Below are 16,251 nucleotides of genomic sequence, written 5' to 3'. Positions count from 1 at the left end.
CCCACTATTAATGTTTTTTAATGGCACAATACAACTTGCTTGAAAGTACTCTGGAAAATTCTAGCTAATTTCTCTAAAATGATCTTTTTATGTTTCAGAAATCAACAGTTGAACCTGCCTTGTTCTGAAAAAAAAAAAAAAAAGTTAAGATCTCCATTCATAGACTAGAAGGCATGGCAAACCCCAGAGCGTATTTCACGAGAGAGCCAAGTTGATGATCAGTATTTATTATCCAAACATCATCTAGAGAAAATAAATAAATAAAGCAGGATCTCTACCTCACTCCTCACACCAAAAATAAATTCAAAATGAATCAAAGGGTTACATGTTAAAAGTCTTTACATTGTAAAAATACTAGAAGCAAGCACAGGGGAATGTTATTGTATATTATCAGTATAAATAAGGACTCTCTAAAAAATGACATAAAGCCTAAAAGCTAAAAATAAAAAATGTTTTAAAATTCTAAATTATTTTTAAAAATAATAATAAAAGTCTAAATTATTTTTATTTATTTATTTTTTTTTTAAAGATTTTTTATTTATTTATTTGAGAGAGAGAGAATGAGAGAGAGCAAGCACATGAGAGGGGGGAGGGTCAGAGGGAGAAGCAGGCTCCCCGCCGAGCAGGGAGCCCGATGCGGGACTCGATCCAGGGACTCCAGGATCATGACCTGAGCCGAAGGCAGTCGCTTAACCAACTGAGCCACCCAGGCGCCCCTCTAAATTATTTTTAAAACCTTAAAGTCAAAAGTTAAAGGGCAAACTGGATTACTTACTATACATATGGCATCCAAAGAGTCAATTCCCTCAATATATAAAGAGCTCTTACAAATCAGTAAGAAAAGCCAGTAACTCGGGGCACCTGGGTGGCTCAGTCTAAGCATCTGCCTTTGGCTCAGGTCATGATCCTTAAATCCCAGGATCGAGCCTGCAGAGCCTCCCTGCTCAGCAGAGAGTCTACTTCTCCCTCTGCCCCTCAACCCGCTTGTGCTCACTCTCTCGCACTCTCTCTCTCTCAATAAAATCTTAAAAAAAAAAAAAAAGCCAATGACTCAACAGAAAAATGAGCAAAGGATTTTACTAAAACAGCTGACAGAAAAGGAAATACAAATGGTTTTTAAACATATATAAAGATGCTCAGGGATGCCTGGCTGGCTCTGTTGGTAGAGCACGTGACTCTTATCTCATGGTTTTAACACAATGGGTGTGGAGCCTACCTAAAAATAATAATAATAATTTTAAAAAAAGATGCTCAGCTTAACTCAAAATTAGATCATATGAAAATGAAACTACAATGAAATACCATTTTCACCTACAAAATTCACAAATATTCAATAAAACTATTAATACTCCAGGTTGGTAAAATTATGGGTAAAGCAGCCCTCTCCTCTACTGAGGATAGAACAACCCCCACACAGAGAAAGTTGACAATATTTATCAAAACTGAATGTACACATTCCCTTTGACTCTGAAATTCCACTTTTAGAAATTTATCCTACAAGAATACTCACAAGTGCAAGATGGCAAACATACAAAGTTGCTAACTACAACACTATTTATAATAGCAAAGCTGGGGGGAAATGTGCACTGGTAGGTTAAATCTATACACTGAAGAACTGGGCAACTGTGAAGACAAAGATGAGGCACTCTAATGTACTCTCGTGGAATAAGCCACAAGATGCAAAGCAGAATGTATAGTGCACTATCACTTCTAAACAAGGAAATAAAAGTAACTGGTATCTCTATGTACTGAATATTGAAGCACACATATTCATAACAGTGGTTCCATCCGGGGAAAAACTGGGTGGCTGGGACACAGACTTTTTTTTTCACTGTATACCCTAGCATAGCCTCTAAGTATCAGGTTCATGTATTACCTATTTTTTTTAATGATTAAGAAAAAAGTTTTAGTTAAAAAAACTAAAATCTGGGGCTCCTGGGTGACTCAGTCGTTAAATGTCTGTCTTCAGCTCAGGTCATGATCCCAGGGATTGAGCCCCGCATCGGGCTCCCTGCTTAGCAGGGGGCCTGTTTCTCCCTCTCCCACTCCCCCTGCTTCTGCTCCATCTGTCTCTCTCTCTGTCAAATAAATAAATAAAATCTTTAAAAAAAACAAAATAAAGTAAAAATAAAAATAAAAAACTAAAATCTGCCTAAAAAATATTTTTGTGGGAATTCTCAAGTTTTTTTAAAGGAAAACCCTCAAAGTCAAACCACTGCTTAGCACTACCAATTCAATCAATGATTAAGAAACACTGTCCAAACTAATGACCTAACAGTATGTTTTCAAGGCAGAAAAACATTTTGTTATAATAGTCCTGTAAGTAGTAAGTAAATTTTGTTTCCTTTTAGCTGTTCTAAAGGTCATCTGATCTGCCTATGTTATTTGGTTTTTTGTTTTTATTTGACAGAGAGAGAGAGAGAGAGCACCCACAAGCAGAGGGAGTAGCAGGAAGAGGGAGAGGGAGAAGCAGGCTCCCCGCTGAGCAGGGAGCCCGATGCGGGGCTCGATCCCAGGACCCCGGGATCATGACCTGAGCTGAAGGCAGACGCTCAACCGACTGAGCCACCCAGACACCCCTGCATATGTTATTTGAATGAAATAATTGGCTATACTGTGAGGCTTTTTCTATTTAAATTATTTTTATATCATTTTTCTACTATGATCATAGGTTTTTCCTTTTCAATTTTTCCTTTTCTAATTTTGCCTCATTCCCTCCTTTTATACTTCAGTTCCTTCTGCTTCAGTTTTTAAGAACACTAATCCTATTCAGGAAAATATTTTGATTTTTATGTGGCCGATTAATGATCCCTAGAAATAGGTGGATATTTTCTACCTTATGGAGAAATACCCATCACAATAATAGTATTTTCCTTCCACTAAAAAAGTCTCATAATTTTGCCTAAAGCCAGCATCCTCTCAGTCACCAAACTTCTGCCCCAACAGAAGCCAAGCCCTGGGCTGGTAGCTGCCTCTCCAATGTTCCTTCTGCTTTTCGTTATGATTTCCAGTGAGTCAACAGGAAGGTATTCTGAGTAAAGAAGAAATAGAGGCCTTTAGACAGGACTGTCCTCCACCCACAACACCAAAAAATACAGCTCTTGCCAAACGATCCAAGGCAATTTCCAATCCAATTTGCCACTCCTGTCTGCATGAGGTCATTATTTAAAAAATAAACAAGTAGGAAGAAGAAATGCCTTTCTGAGCTGAATCAAAAGCAGATACCAGGTTATGAAAAAGAAAAGCAACTGGGAACTCTCTGGCCTCCCCAGAGTCCCCGCATTTTACTATATCATCCCTACTGCATCCATTTCCACTTCCAGGGAAAGTCTTAGTGAGCAGGAGTTAGGTCAGAAAAGTTAAACATACACATTTATCACAGACCAGTAATCATGTTTCTAGACACCTATAAAAATCACTTAACTTAGATTTTATGTTTATCCTATTTGTTTTTTCTAGATTTTATTTTTTAAGTCATCTCTATACCCAACATGGGGCTCACACCCACAACCCGGAGATCAAGAGTTGCACGCTCCACTGACTGAGCCAGCCAGGAGGCCCTTTGTTTACTCGCTCTCTCAAAAGCATGAATAAATCTTTTACCAATCAACAAACACGTAACAGCTACTTCTGTATGCCCATCACTATCTTTAGCTCTGCACTGAATAAAAAAAGTATGACAGAGTCCAACACTCCAACTAGACACAAAGATATGAGACAAATCAAAACAAAACAGGACATGAGACCCATCGGAGAAGTGTCCTGGTATAGTCAGAGTGGCAGGCCGGAGGCTGCAGTAAGCAGCAGGCAGGCGGGAGAGCACCTGCCCGTCAGCCAGCCCCGAGCTTAACATCTCCCGGAACCAGCGGACGGAAATGGTGGACTTGACTGTTGCCCCTTCCATGCGGACAGAGGCTGACAGAGCCAGCTGGTGTCACACAGAGCGGGGCTCGGGACTGCACGGGTAGTTACAAGACCGGCAGACAAGGGGTACTAATTCATTTTTTCTCCTCTTTAAAATAAAAAGAAAAATATACAGTCGTGCTGTATATCAAGTTCCTCATCATTCTGCTTCATTACCGGTAGTGACTGTTGCCGTCAGTATTTTTAGAAGCAGGAGGACTGAGTGGCAGACTGACCTGGTAAGTACTTGCCAAACCTGAAATCCGGATCTACCACTTACTAGATGCTCGGAACTTTGCTTTCTTTTCTGTTAAATGTAGAGAAGAATAAGCACCTCATGGGCCTTCAAGAACAGCAGTCAGACAACGCATATATAAAAGTGCTTAGCACGCTGCCTCGTGTGTAAGTGCTCAATAAACGGTCCCTAGGATGACAGTGACAAGGCAGAGGAGGACAATGATCTTGGGGCAGACAGAAAATATCTTCTAGCATGACGTCCTTGCAAATTGCAGGGTTGGGTTTTGGGGTTTTGGGGTTTTAGTTTGTTTCCTTTTAGCTGTTGTAAAAGTATCTGAAGTATTGAGGTTTCTGTAATAAAATGCCTTATTAAAAAATAACAAAGTAATTCTTCCTGACAGAATTAGAAGAAAAAAATTTTAAAAACAACATTCAAACTTAAGCAAGTAAACTTTTTCTTCAAAGTAAAACATTAACCAGATCTTTCGCTTATTATATGTTTAAGATGTTTGATTCACACACTGTCAAGGCACAGGGATCAATCAGAATACCAGGAGCTCCTCTAGAAGAAAAATCAAGCAGCAGAGTCCTTATTCGATCAGGTAGGGAACAGAACCTCTGCATTCAAGTAGCACTTCACTCAGTTTGCTCAAAGATATGGTCTCTACGCAACCAAGTCCCAAATTTTAAACAAACAGCCCAGTCAGATGAATCACTTCCGGATGGTCTCACTTTGCCTACCAGCACTTTCTTACACAAATACTTCCTGTGAAGGAGTTTTATTTAGCAGCTCAATTGGAAACAGCGAGGAGTCCGTCAAATACCACATGGCTTAAAAATGTTCTAAACAGGTCCTACCACCAACAGATCCCCAAATTGCTAAACTTTGAAGCAGAAGAAATTATGCAGAAATCAGAGACAGGTCACCATGCAAAGCCAGAAAATTAAATTCCTAGAACATGCCAACATAGGCCCTCAAATATATTTTTACTATTTTTTCGTTGGGAACGTTAAAATATATAAACACAATTGTTACTCTGACCTTGAAGACCAGAAGAAATATATGCCAAATTCGATCAAACAAATGGCCCAATTAGCCCAGTTAGACTTTCCCAACCTTGACTGGTGGACAATCCATACACTTAGCTGGCCAGTTAACACTAGTTTCCTGTGGTCACACCCACTCCAAGACTTACTGAAAATAAGGGGAACTGGTAAAGTATTTAACCCAACTCTTGGCTGCAAGCTCCTTTCTTCCCCGTGAAAAGAATGCTCTATGTGTCACACTATATTCTTCATGAACTAATTAGAGACCATTTCATCTATTAACAAGAACAGAGAGGGAAAAAGAGTTAACAGTCCAAAATGCAAACTGCAATAGGACAAAGCAACTATCATTAACAGAACCAGGAAAAAAATCAAGACATTAGAAAATCAAATTAGTAAATCAGAACATAGATGTGAGACGCCTATCTAGAATGCTGATTTAACATAAACAGACAAAATGAAGAAGAGCCATAAAACAAACTATATAGATCTAACCTACCAACAGGTACCCCAAGACAGAACTAATAAATCAGAACCAATTATTAAAGGTTTAACAACTTCCTAGAGTTAAAACAAAAAAAGATAACATAAATCAAGAGTCTCCACATTACAGGCAAATTACTAAGCCAACATCGACTCTAATACGTAACTCGAGGAAACTTTGAGAAACAAGAATTTTTTGCAAGTTTCAAATCATGAAAAATTGTAAAAAAAAAAAAAAGTTACTTGTCACGGAGCTAAAATCAAGTTAGCTTCATTTAGATGTTTCTCAGTAAGTACAAGAAAATGAAGTCCTACACATTTTCTCAAGAAAAAAGAAATATAGGCGCACCCAGGTGGTTCGGTGGGTTGAGCCTCAGACTTTTGGTTTCCGCTCCGGTAGTGGGATTGAGCCCCAGGGCAGGCTCTATGCTCAGGGGGAAGTCTGCTTGGGATTCTCTCTCTCTCCCTCTGCCCCACTCCCCACAAAATAAATAAAATCTTTAAAAAAAAACAAAAAGGAAAATTAATTTTGCCATAAAAGAATAGAGTCTAGAAACAGAACTATACATAATTTAATATTTGACAAAGTAGATATCAATTGCTAATAGCTAGTAAAAAGATTGTGGGGTTTTTGTTTTGTTTTTTGTTTTTATGAGGTGGGGGGCAGGGGGCAGAGAGAGAGGGAGAAGCAGACTCCCCGCTGAGTAGGGAGCCCAAGGAGGGGGCGGGGCTCAATCCCAGGATATCATGACCTGAGCCAAAGGCAGAGGCTTAAGCCACCCAGGCACCCCAAGATTGCTTTTAAATGACGGAGTAATTTAGAAACACCAAGAGATTTAAAGACCTAGATTTCTAAGAAAAATTAAACCATTAAATCAAAGAAAAGTCAACAATATAAAATTCACATTTTAGGGGCGCCTGGATGGCTCAGTTGTTAAGCATCTGCCTTCGGCTGAGGTCATGATCCCCGGGTCCTGGGATAGAGCCCCGCATCGGGCTCCCTGCTCAGCGGGAAGCCTGCTTCTCCCCCTCCCGCTCCCCCTGCTTGTGTTCCCTCTCTTGCTGTGTCTCTGTCAAATAAACAAATAAAATCTTAAAAAAAAAAAAAAAAACTTCACATTTTAGCAAGGTTTTAGAGAAATTAAACTAAGCTTTGAATTGATAGAAGAAATTACAAAGAGAAAGATTTAACACCTAAACTGCATAAAATTTAAAACTTCCGTACAGGGGCGCCTGGCTGGCTCAGTCAGCCAGGGGTTGTAGGTTGGAGCCCCACAATGGGTGTAGAGATTACCTAAAAATAAAATCTTCAAAAAAATTAAAATAATTAAACTTCTGTACAGTGAAAAAACAAATCAAATGGAAAAATCAAGAGAAAATGTTGGTAGTAAATACAACAGAAGGTTGTGACCTCCGTATTACAAGACAGCTCATGACCCTATCAGACAAACATCATCAACAATTTGCATAATAAAATAAAACTGATAAACAAGTACATGGGGAAAATGTTTAAACTGTCCAGCAATCAAAGCAATACGATTTTAAACTGGAATTAGCCTAAATAAATTATGGATGTTATATAACCACTGAAAATAGTAATTAAGACAATAATATAGCAATTTAAAAATCTAACTTTGTGAATGCAACTATCTAAAAATTATGTAGACGATTCTTCCTTTTACTTAAGCCCTTCCTTTTTTCTTTATTATAAAATTCATGATCATTGTAAAAAGCATTTTAAATATACCAAAGGGTACTGAAATAAAAAGGAAAAGTCTTCTCACACCCTCCACGCCCACTCCACTCCCTAGAGGTATCCTCTATTTCCGGCGTTTCCTTCCAAACAAAAGCTTAAGTATGAAGTGAAAAACTAGGGCTACCAACCTTTAGGACCTTGAAAGTGCCCAGATAATTCTCCAGAAACGTTTATTAATGCCGCATCATCTTCGTATTAAATCTGCTTTTGCCCCAGGGACCAGGATAAACAATACATCTACTGAGTGCCTACCATATCTCAGACACTAGGCCAGGCACGTAACCCTCGCAGCACCTCCGTAAGATGCAGGGTATCTCCATTCTGCAAAGTACAAATTTAGGCTCACTCCCTCAGATTAAACAACTTGCAAAACCAGAATCAGAACTCACACCTGCCAAAACTGAAAGTCCTCATTCTTTTCACTTCACGTATCTCAACGGTCAAGATTTTAAAAACATTTTGTTCAGACTTTTAAAATGTCTTGCATGTAAGTATTATGAGACCATAGTCATAGGACTTTGCTCAGTACTCAGCACTAACGACAGCTGACTGACCAATCTATACAGATTACTCTCCACATTTTTTAAAAAACATTTTATTTGTCAGAGTGAGAGAGAAAAAGTACGCACAAGCAGGGGGAGCAGCAGGCAGAGGGAGAAGCAGGCTCCCCACCAAGCAGGGAGCCCGATGCGGGGCTCGATCCCAGGACCCTGGGATCATGACCTGAGCCAAAGGCAGACACTTAACTGACTGAGCCACCAGGCGTCCCTACTCTCCACATTTTTTAATTGTAACTTTTGCGAAGTGTCTCAGCTACACTACAGGGTAAACAGCAGTAAAACATTTTTCTGGCCACACTAGGAGCTAATCCTCCCATTTGTAACATTGTTACCGTGTGCAAAAGCACTCTTAGTTTGAACAACTTTAACAAATACACTTTAAATGCAACCAACTTTTTTTTTTTTAAAGATTTTATTTATTTATTTGAGAGAGAGAGAATGAGAGAGAGCACATGAGAGGGGTTAGGGTCAGAGGGAGAAGCAGACACCCTGCCGAGCAGGGAGCCCGATGTGGGACTCGATCCAGGGACTCCAGGATCATGACCTGAGCCGAAGGCAGTCGCTCAACCAACTGAGCCACCCAGGCGCCCATAAATGCAACCAACTTCTTACCAGTGAGTCTACCCAAGGCAGGTGCACCAAGGTAAGTTTCAGAAAAGAGAATAGAGGTTTTCCATCTGTGTCATCATTTTAAGAGTTAAGAATAGGTGTGCATGGATGGGTCAGTCAGTTAAGTGTTTGCCTTCAGCTCAGGTCATGACCCCAGGGTCCTGGGATCGAGCCCTGCATCATCGGACTCCCTGCTCAGCCAGGAGCCTGCTTCTCCCTCTCCCACTGCCTGCCACTCCCCTTGCTCTGTGCCCACTTCTCTCTCTAACAAACAAATAAAATCTTTAAAAAAGAGTTAAGACTAAATACTATGCCATACTTCAATTTAGTAATTATGAATACATGAATGTACCCAGCTTGCAATCAAACGTGCCATTAAGTAGCTACATTTATGTGGCCCCCTTACTCACACAGGGTCTCATGAGGCAATTAAATTAGTTTTCTCATCTGTAAAAGGAGAGCATGGGTCAACCTCCTAAAAATGAAGTGATATTCCTCCATTTGAGAATTCTAGAAGCTAGTGGGCAAGCTGTTCTTCCGAGCCACCTCACCTATCCATTTTTTATTTTCTTGCCTAATTAAATGTCTTTAACTTGTTTTCATGATCACAGTGTGCCAGCCTGGATATATCCGGATGTTACTGGAATTCTGATCCCAGGAAGAGAAGAGATGTAAAGAGCCCATCCTGTTCAATGCCAACAACAAAGACATATGCACAAAAGAGAATCTGTTCTCAAGAACAGATTTCTTTCCAAGATACTTTCTCAATTCCCCCAAATTACAGAAGGAGGAGTGTCTCTGTCTAGTGCCGTGCTCTTGTTAACACCATGTCGTCTCTGACAGTCTCCAACCAGCCAGAGCCCCTCCTCTCCTTCTATAAGGGGGCGGGGGCACCCTGCCCCTTCAGGTGGAATATGGACACAGCAAGAGGAAGGTGCCCCATGACAGCAAGCCTCTGAAAGAACACATGCTTCATTGTCAAAGACTGCTGGGGTTACCCTTCTTACTGTGACCTTTAACCTAACTGAATTTTCTCCTGGCTCCGCTCAGACGTTCTCCACACCTGCGCACTGCCTGTTCTGCCCGGCCTCATGTGTTCTCTTCTTGGGCCTGCTCACGTGGACATTCTGACCTTTCCCTTCCAATACTTCCTCCTGACCAAGACTCGAGCCCCTACCGTACCTCATATATTTAAATTTCACCTCTCTCGACTAAGTGAAAACATTACACACCTCTACCATACAACTGCTCCTTAGCCAAAACAAATGTAAGGCACAGTCAGAACAGGCAAAAAGATAAAAAATAAACCCACATTTAAAGTCCTTGGTCTGCTCTGCAGCCCTTAGCAAGAAGCCCTGAATCCTCAGATGATGTTTTATGCTATTTTATTAATTTCCATATTAAAGCTACTCTCCAAAAAACAGGAAAAAGCAGAATCTCTATATTCTCTTTTTTCCAACCACACCCAGTGCACACTTTTACGGAACCACTCCTAAATTTTCGCACTTAACCTTTCAGGGAAACACAAACCCACACCCACACAAAACTGTCATTTCTCTACAAACACCCTTACACTCACTATCTCCACGCACTCATGTTCATGCTCTCTACACAATCTCCTCTCTCCTCATGAAAGAGCTCTAATTCAGGTACGGGAGAAAATGGAGTGTCCTAGGATACACAATGCAGCCACTGTACTCGAAGGGGAGCTTTTAGTGGGAGGAGCATCAGTATTATAAACAGAACTAAAGAGGGGAAACTTTTTTCCCTTGGCTCTCTCTGATCTTTCTTCCTGGACTTGGAAGGGGTGTAAATTCCAGACCCTGGGGCTCCTCCAACTTGGGAGGCGTGGAGGTTGTGAGGGAAACAGGACGGGGGCCAATCCAAAAAGGCAAACTGGGCTCTCGCTAGAGGGGAAAGTGGGGCCCTAGCAGCACCCAACGGGAGCTGAAGGCCCAGCTAATGCGGAAGGGCAGGTGATTTGTCTGTGGTTTACACTTTTTGGGGGTGGCAGCTGCGACTTCAGATGGCCAATAGGGATCCCAGTCTTCCTTTCTCTGCAGGACATCCCCAGGCTTCTTCCTAGCCCTCTCTGGTAGTAAAATCTAAATACACGCTTCCAAAGTTGATTTTCTAATCAAAGCTTTAAACAACCACCACCACCACCACATCCTGTGATTGCCTCCATAAAAAAAGCCAGGCACATTTCCACAACGCCAGGCCAAGAGGGAAATATGCCATTATTATACCCTTCCTTACAACCCAAAGCATAAAAAATAAAGACTATCACAAATGTCTCACTGCCTTGGTCACTTCCTAAGTTTGCAAAATCGTCCAACTAAAAAATCCCCCAGGTGATCATGAATGTTGAAGGAAATAGACTACTTTTCTATTCTGGGAAAAACATCTGACAGAAAAGAATGTACCCCAAAGTAGATGGAAATGTACCTTGCTACTACAGCACTCGGAGAAGGAAATGTGACTGACAGAAAGCACCATTCTCATCAGGCTATCATAACCCAGCGTGAGGCTGAGTTCTAAAAGCCTTTTAAATCTTGCTTCTCAACTATGGGAGCCCATCAGAACCACTGGAAGCATTTAAAACATACAGGTGTCTGGATCTTCCAGCCCAGATCTACTGAACCAGAATCTCTGTGGTAAGGCCCAAATATCTGTATTTTTAAGTTTCCCAGGTGATCTAACGTACACACTTGGTTAAGAACCACAGTATGAATTGACTTTTTTTTTTTTTTTTTGAGAGAGAGAGAGCACGAGCAGTGGGGTGGGGCAGAGGGAGAGGGAGAAGCAGACGCCCAGCTGAGCAGGGAGCCCGAGGCGAGGCTCAATCCCAGGACTCTGGGATCATGACCTGAGCGGAAGGCAGACACTTAACTGACTGAGCCACCCAGGCGCCCCTGAATTGATTTAAAACAAAAAACTATTGCTCAGTCAAGAAGACCAATGCAAACTCAGGCTCTGGTGTCCTCGCTGAAATAAAACATCTATTTAGTTAGTTAAAGATTTTATTACTTTATTTGACAGAGAGAGAGCAAGAGAGAGAGAGAGAGCAAGCACAAGCAGGGGAAGCGCAAGCAGGGGAGCAACAGACTCCCCGCCGAGCAGGGAGCCCAAGACGGGACTCAATCTGAGGACCCTGGGATCATGACCTGAGCCGAAGGCAGCCGCTCAACCTACTGAACCACCCAGGTGCCCCTGAAATGAAACAGTTAAAGCAGAGGAGTAGTTGAACCACATTAGTGGTAGCAAGGGAATGGCAGCCAAGACACCCTCTGTTAAAAGGGAATTTTACTGTGGAAACCCAAGATTAAAACAAAAGCAGAACTGCTTCAGATGGAGAAGGGAGTTGGGGTTCTTCCCTCTCATTCCCAGGTCACCTCAACAGAGACCCCTAAGGCTTCACAGAGCACAAGATGGTCTCTCAGATACCAGCTGCAGCTTTCAGATTCTTTGACCTTCCAAAAACTAGATCTAGTCCACGGTTTTAAGTAACAGAGGACCTAATATTTTTCCCCCCACGGGGCCCTTACAAACTTTGTATGAGAAACATCCCCCTTTTCTAATTACATATTCACTTCCTGCTGTCTAACCTTCTGTTTATAGAAACAAGTGTTATTATCATTCGCCCCACCTAAATCACCACTAATCCCCTCCCCACAGTCTAAAGGAAAAGCTTTAAAGCTCAAAAAAGAAGACTGGATTCAAAACACCTAAAGCATGTTAGGGGCGCTGGGTGGCTCAGTCCTTAAGCGTCTGCCTTTGGCTCAGGTCATGATCCCAGGGACCTGGAATCCAGCCCCGCATCGGGCTCCCTGCTCAGCGGGGAGTGTGCTACTCCCTCTCCCTCTGCCCCTCCCCACTGCTCGTGCTCAGTAGGGAGCCTGCTTCTCCTTCTCCCTCTCCCTCTGCTGCTTCCCCTACTTGTGCTCTCTAGCTCTCTGTCAAATAAATAAATAAAATCTTAAAAAAAAAAAAAAAAACTTTTTAAAGCATGTTAGAGGTAGCACCAGGGACAGAAAAAGGAAAATGGGACCAGGGAGGGGCACAAAAGGGACTCCAACTTTGTCTTTTGAGAGGAAAAGGAAAAGGGCTAACACTTGTAACTTCAGGAATACAGGATGTTTGTTGTACTGTTCTCTGGACTTTCCTATAGTGTTTTAAGATTTTCAGAAGTAACCAAACTAAAACAAAAATACTCTTGTGTTTTAGCACCATTTGAAACATCCTTGATTTTCATTAGACTTTGATCACAAATACCTTTCATTATCCTGTGCTGGCCTTTTCCACCAAAGCTCACATATAGGAAACATGATCTGTAATTACATCTATCTGCCCGGGGGCCTTGTAAAGGAACACAAGCAACAAAAGAAATGAACCCCTGATAGCAAATTGACACTCTAAGAATAAGACCACAAGGTCTTGAGGCATCTGAAAAAAGGAAAACTGCCCTTATACATTCACTTCATGAAGAATGCAGAGGATGCTGACTTTGGTAAACTTTGAACATTGCCAAATGGATGGGCCTATTCCCAGGGCACTACCAAGCAGAAAATGAATCCAATTCATATATAAATCAAAACCAGTGAAGAACCAGTGAAACATTAAGGCCAAGAACTTCAAACATGCTATTTCTGGGGCACCTGGCTGGTTCAGTTATAAAGCATGTGACTTTTGATCTCAGGGTGCTGAGTTTGAGCCCCATGTTGGGAGTGGAGCCTATGTTAAAAAAAAAAAAAAAAAAAAAAGGTTTGCAAACCAAAACTGCTATTTCTCCCCTATAGCTGGTAGTGCCCAAAACATGCATCATAAGCACAAAACTAAACAACACAAATCTGGACATTTTTCAGAATACGTAAGTGCCCATCAGAGAGTTTCACAATAAACTGCCATCAAGGCTACTTGCTCCCATGAGTAAATACCCTACCCATACTTAATCCTTTAAACTACCAGCCTCCTACCTCCACACCTACAACACATTCAAAGAGATCTTTATCTGTGTTCACACCGTAACAGCTCCCTTCTCTCCAGCCCGCCAATCTTTACCTCTTTGCTTCTTCCAAATGACAAAGGTACTCATAAGCCACATTCTGACGTCTCCTCTCATCCATCTCCTCTGCAGTGAGTCTCTCATTATCCAGGACAGCTAAAACATGAAAGAAAGAATGTAAACACAGGAATCCATAACCTTTCTGAGTGACAAAAGAATGCCACAGCATCAAACTCCTGTTAGTCACCTAGAAAGGCAGGGTACCCTGTGGACCTGTGGACAGCCAGATGTACTAGAATGACTCTCCTAAAAGAGGAACTATAGGGTTTCAACTACATTCATCTTACCCCTTTTAAAAGTACGATAATATAAACATTATTTACAACATAAACAATAAAGTCTATTGTAACTTGAAAAATACTGAGTTGAGATTTTGGCCCAAATTTGTTCTATCTGCCAGACTCTCTCTAAATACAGAGCTGAGCATGTTGTTTTCCCTTTTTTATTAATAACCAAGGCCAGCAGTCATTGAGAACTAAGTGGCAGTAATTGTGCGAAGCATTTTACATGCATCCTCTCACTGAAGCCCACAACAGTCCCGCTGTGATTATCACCCCCGTTTTACAGATGAGGAAACAGGCTGGGTGATCTTAGCTCCACCGCTTTAATAAGCGCTTGGATCCGGATTCAAACCCAGGCAGTCCGTCTCCATCTGCCTCCTTCATGGGCACCCAGGGTATGGCATAAACTCCACATTTCTTGGGACGGCGCTCAAGGCCTTTCCCAATTTGGCCCCAACTATTTTGGAAACTCTTCTCCCTCTCCCTGCCCCTCCTCCTCCCACCACTGTGCCCTTCTACCCTTCAAGACCTTAATTCATGCTCTTTCCTCAAGTTTCCTCTCTGACCCCACCCTGCCCTGTCCAGCTTTACATCCTTCAAGGCTGTTGAAATGTGGCTCCCTGTGTTCTCGCTGCCTTCCCCCAAGCCCCTCCTCCGCACCCACCCCCTGCTTTCGCCCGGCTGGTTCAGCACCTTTTATCTCCATTACACCTTACTAGCATTAGGGTGTACACCTGTCCCTCTCTGATTAAAACGTTCTTGGAAGGCAGGGCCCGGTCCTACTCATCTTTAATTTCACAAAGCGACACAGTACCGCAGACATAACTGTTGAGTGAAATTACCCTAAAAAAGGGCCATTATTCCCAGAATATAAACTAAAAACGAAATCTCAGGATTCCAAAGGACTCTCCTTCGGCCACCTACAGTTCAATGACGTCCCATGGACAGCTACAGAAAATGAGGTTCAGAAAAATGAGGAAGTCATACGGTTGCTTTTTTTTTTTTTCTTGTTTTAATTTTTGAAATTCTGACGAGGGAACTAAGCCCGAGAAAGGTGAAGTGGCCCGCCCGGGGCCGCCCCTCTCCGCTGGCCTGGGGCCGGGGAGGTCCGCACCCCGGGTCCAGCTCGCAGGAGGCAGTCGGGGCAGCGCCTCCCCCGAGAAGCGCGAGCGGAGCCCGGGCCTCCGGGACACGCCCTGCCCCGGCCTCCTGCCACCTCACCCGAAACCGTCCCCCCCGAAATCTCGGCGGCTCCAGGAGGCCGGAGGCGCCGGGTGGGGCCCTCGGGTCGTGGCGCCCCGGCCCAGGCGAGGAGGCCGCCTGCGTCCTCGCCACCGCCTCGGAGACCCGGCTGGGCGCCGCGCCGCCCGCCACCCCTCCCTCCCGCCGCCCGGCCCGGCCGGCTCTTCCGGGTCCGCGCGGCCCGCAGCCGCCCTGCCGCACCCTCCCGCCGGCCCGAGCCCCCGGGAAACCGGCTCCCCGGAGGCAGAGAGCCCGGCCCCGAAGCCCCAGTGCCGCAGAGCCCCCGCACTCACAGCCATAGTGCGGCCGGGCCACGCCCAGTCCGTCAACCTCGTCCGCGGCGGACATGGCGGCCGAGCCCGGGTCTCTGCTGAGGAAGCGGTGAGACCTCGAAGGAGCGGACTGCCGCAGCTACAGCTCCGGCGGAGTGCGCGGGCTGCCCGGCTCCCTGAGGCCCCGCCCACGCCCCGGCCCCGCCCCCGCAGGCCCGCCCCGCGGGCCCCGCCCTGCCGTGCCGTCGGGAGCGGGCGTAGAGGAGGCGGTCCCGCCCCGCCCCTAGCCCCGCCCTGCGCAGCAACGCCCTCAGGAGGTGGAAGGAAGGAGGCGGAGCCCGCCCGCCCCTGGAGCTCCGGGTCCTCTCTGCGCCGCGGGGAAAGCCGTCCCGCCCCGGAGCCCCGCCCTGCGGGCCGCCGCCCCATGGGCGCGTCAGCGACGGGAAAGGCCGCCTTGCTGAAAAAAAGCGGAGTGTTCCTAAACCGGAGAGGAGGTTGCACGAAGAAAGAGGTATTCCAGAAAAAACAAAAGCTTATGGGCCGGGATTAAATTCAGCATTAAATAAATGCACATAAAAGTTTAAAAAAGAGGCACCTGAGGGGCTCAGTCCGTGAAGCGTCTGCCTTCAGCTCGGGTCCTGGGGTGGAGCCGCTCGGTGGGGAGCGGGCTTCTCCCTCTCTCTCTGCAGCTTCCCCTCCTTTTGCTCTCTCTCCCTGTCAAATAAATAAATAAAATTTTAAAAAATAATAAAAATAGGGGCGCCTGGGTGGCTCAGTCCTTAAGTCTACCCTCAGC

The 16,251-nt window shown here is 44.0% G+C and overlaps 1 protein-coding gene across 1 annotated transcript in view; it reads right to left on the bottom strand.

Annotated features, from left to right (window-relative positions):
• The window catches only part of IQGAP1 (IQ motif containing GTPase activating protein 1), a 104,561-nt gene extending 88,923 nt beyond the window's left edge, over positions 1–15,638 (bottom strand). Inside the window, exons 1-2 of the mRNA XM_032391862.1 lie at positions 15,477–15,638; positions 13,657–13,756 (exon numbers count right to left, since the gene is read on the bottom strand). Coding sequence (XP_032247753.1) covers positions 13,657–13,756; positions 15,477–15,531 — 155 coding nt within the window. The 5' untranslated portion in view covers positions 15,532–15,638. The remainder of the gene's footprint in view (positions 1–13,656; positions 13,757–15,476) is intronic.
• Positions 15,639–16,251: the final 613 nt, after the last annotated feature.

Source organism: Phoca vitulina, unplaced genomic scaffold, assembly GCF_004348235.1.
Source record: "Phoca vitulina isolate PV1807 unplaced genomic scaffold, GSC_HSeal_1.0 scaffold65, whole genome shotgun sequence".
Taxonomy (NCBI): Eukaryota; Metazoa; Chordata; class Mammalia; order Carnivora; family Phocidae; genus Phoca; species Phoca vitulina.
The sequence above is the reverse complement of the archived record's forward strand: the minus strand, read 5'-3'. Positions and strand labels throughout refer to the sequence as shown.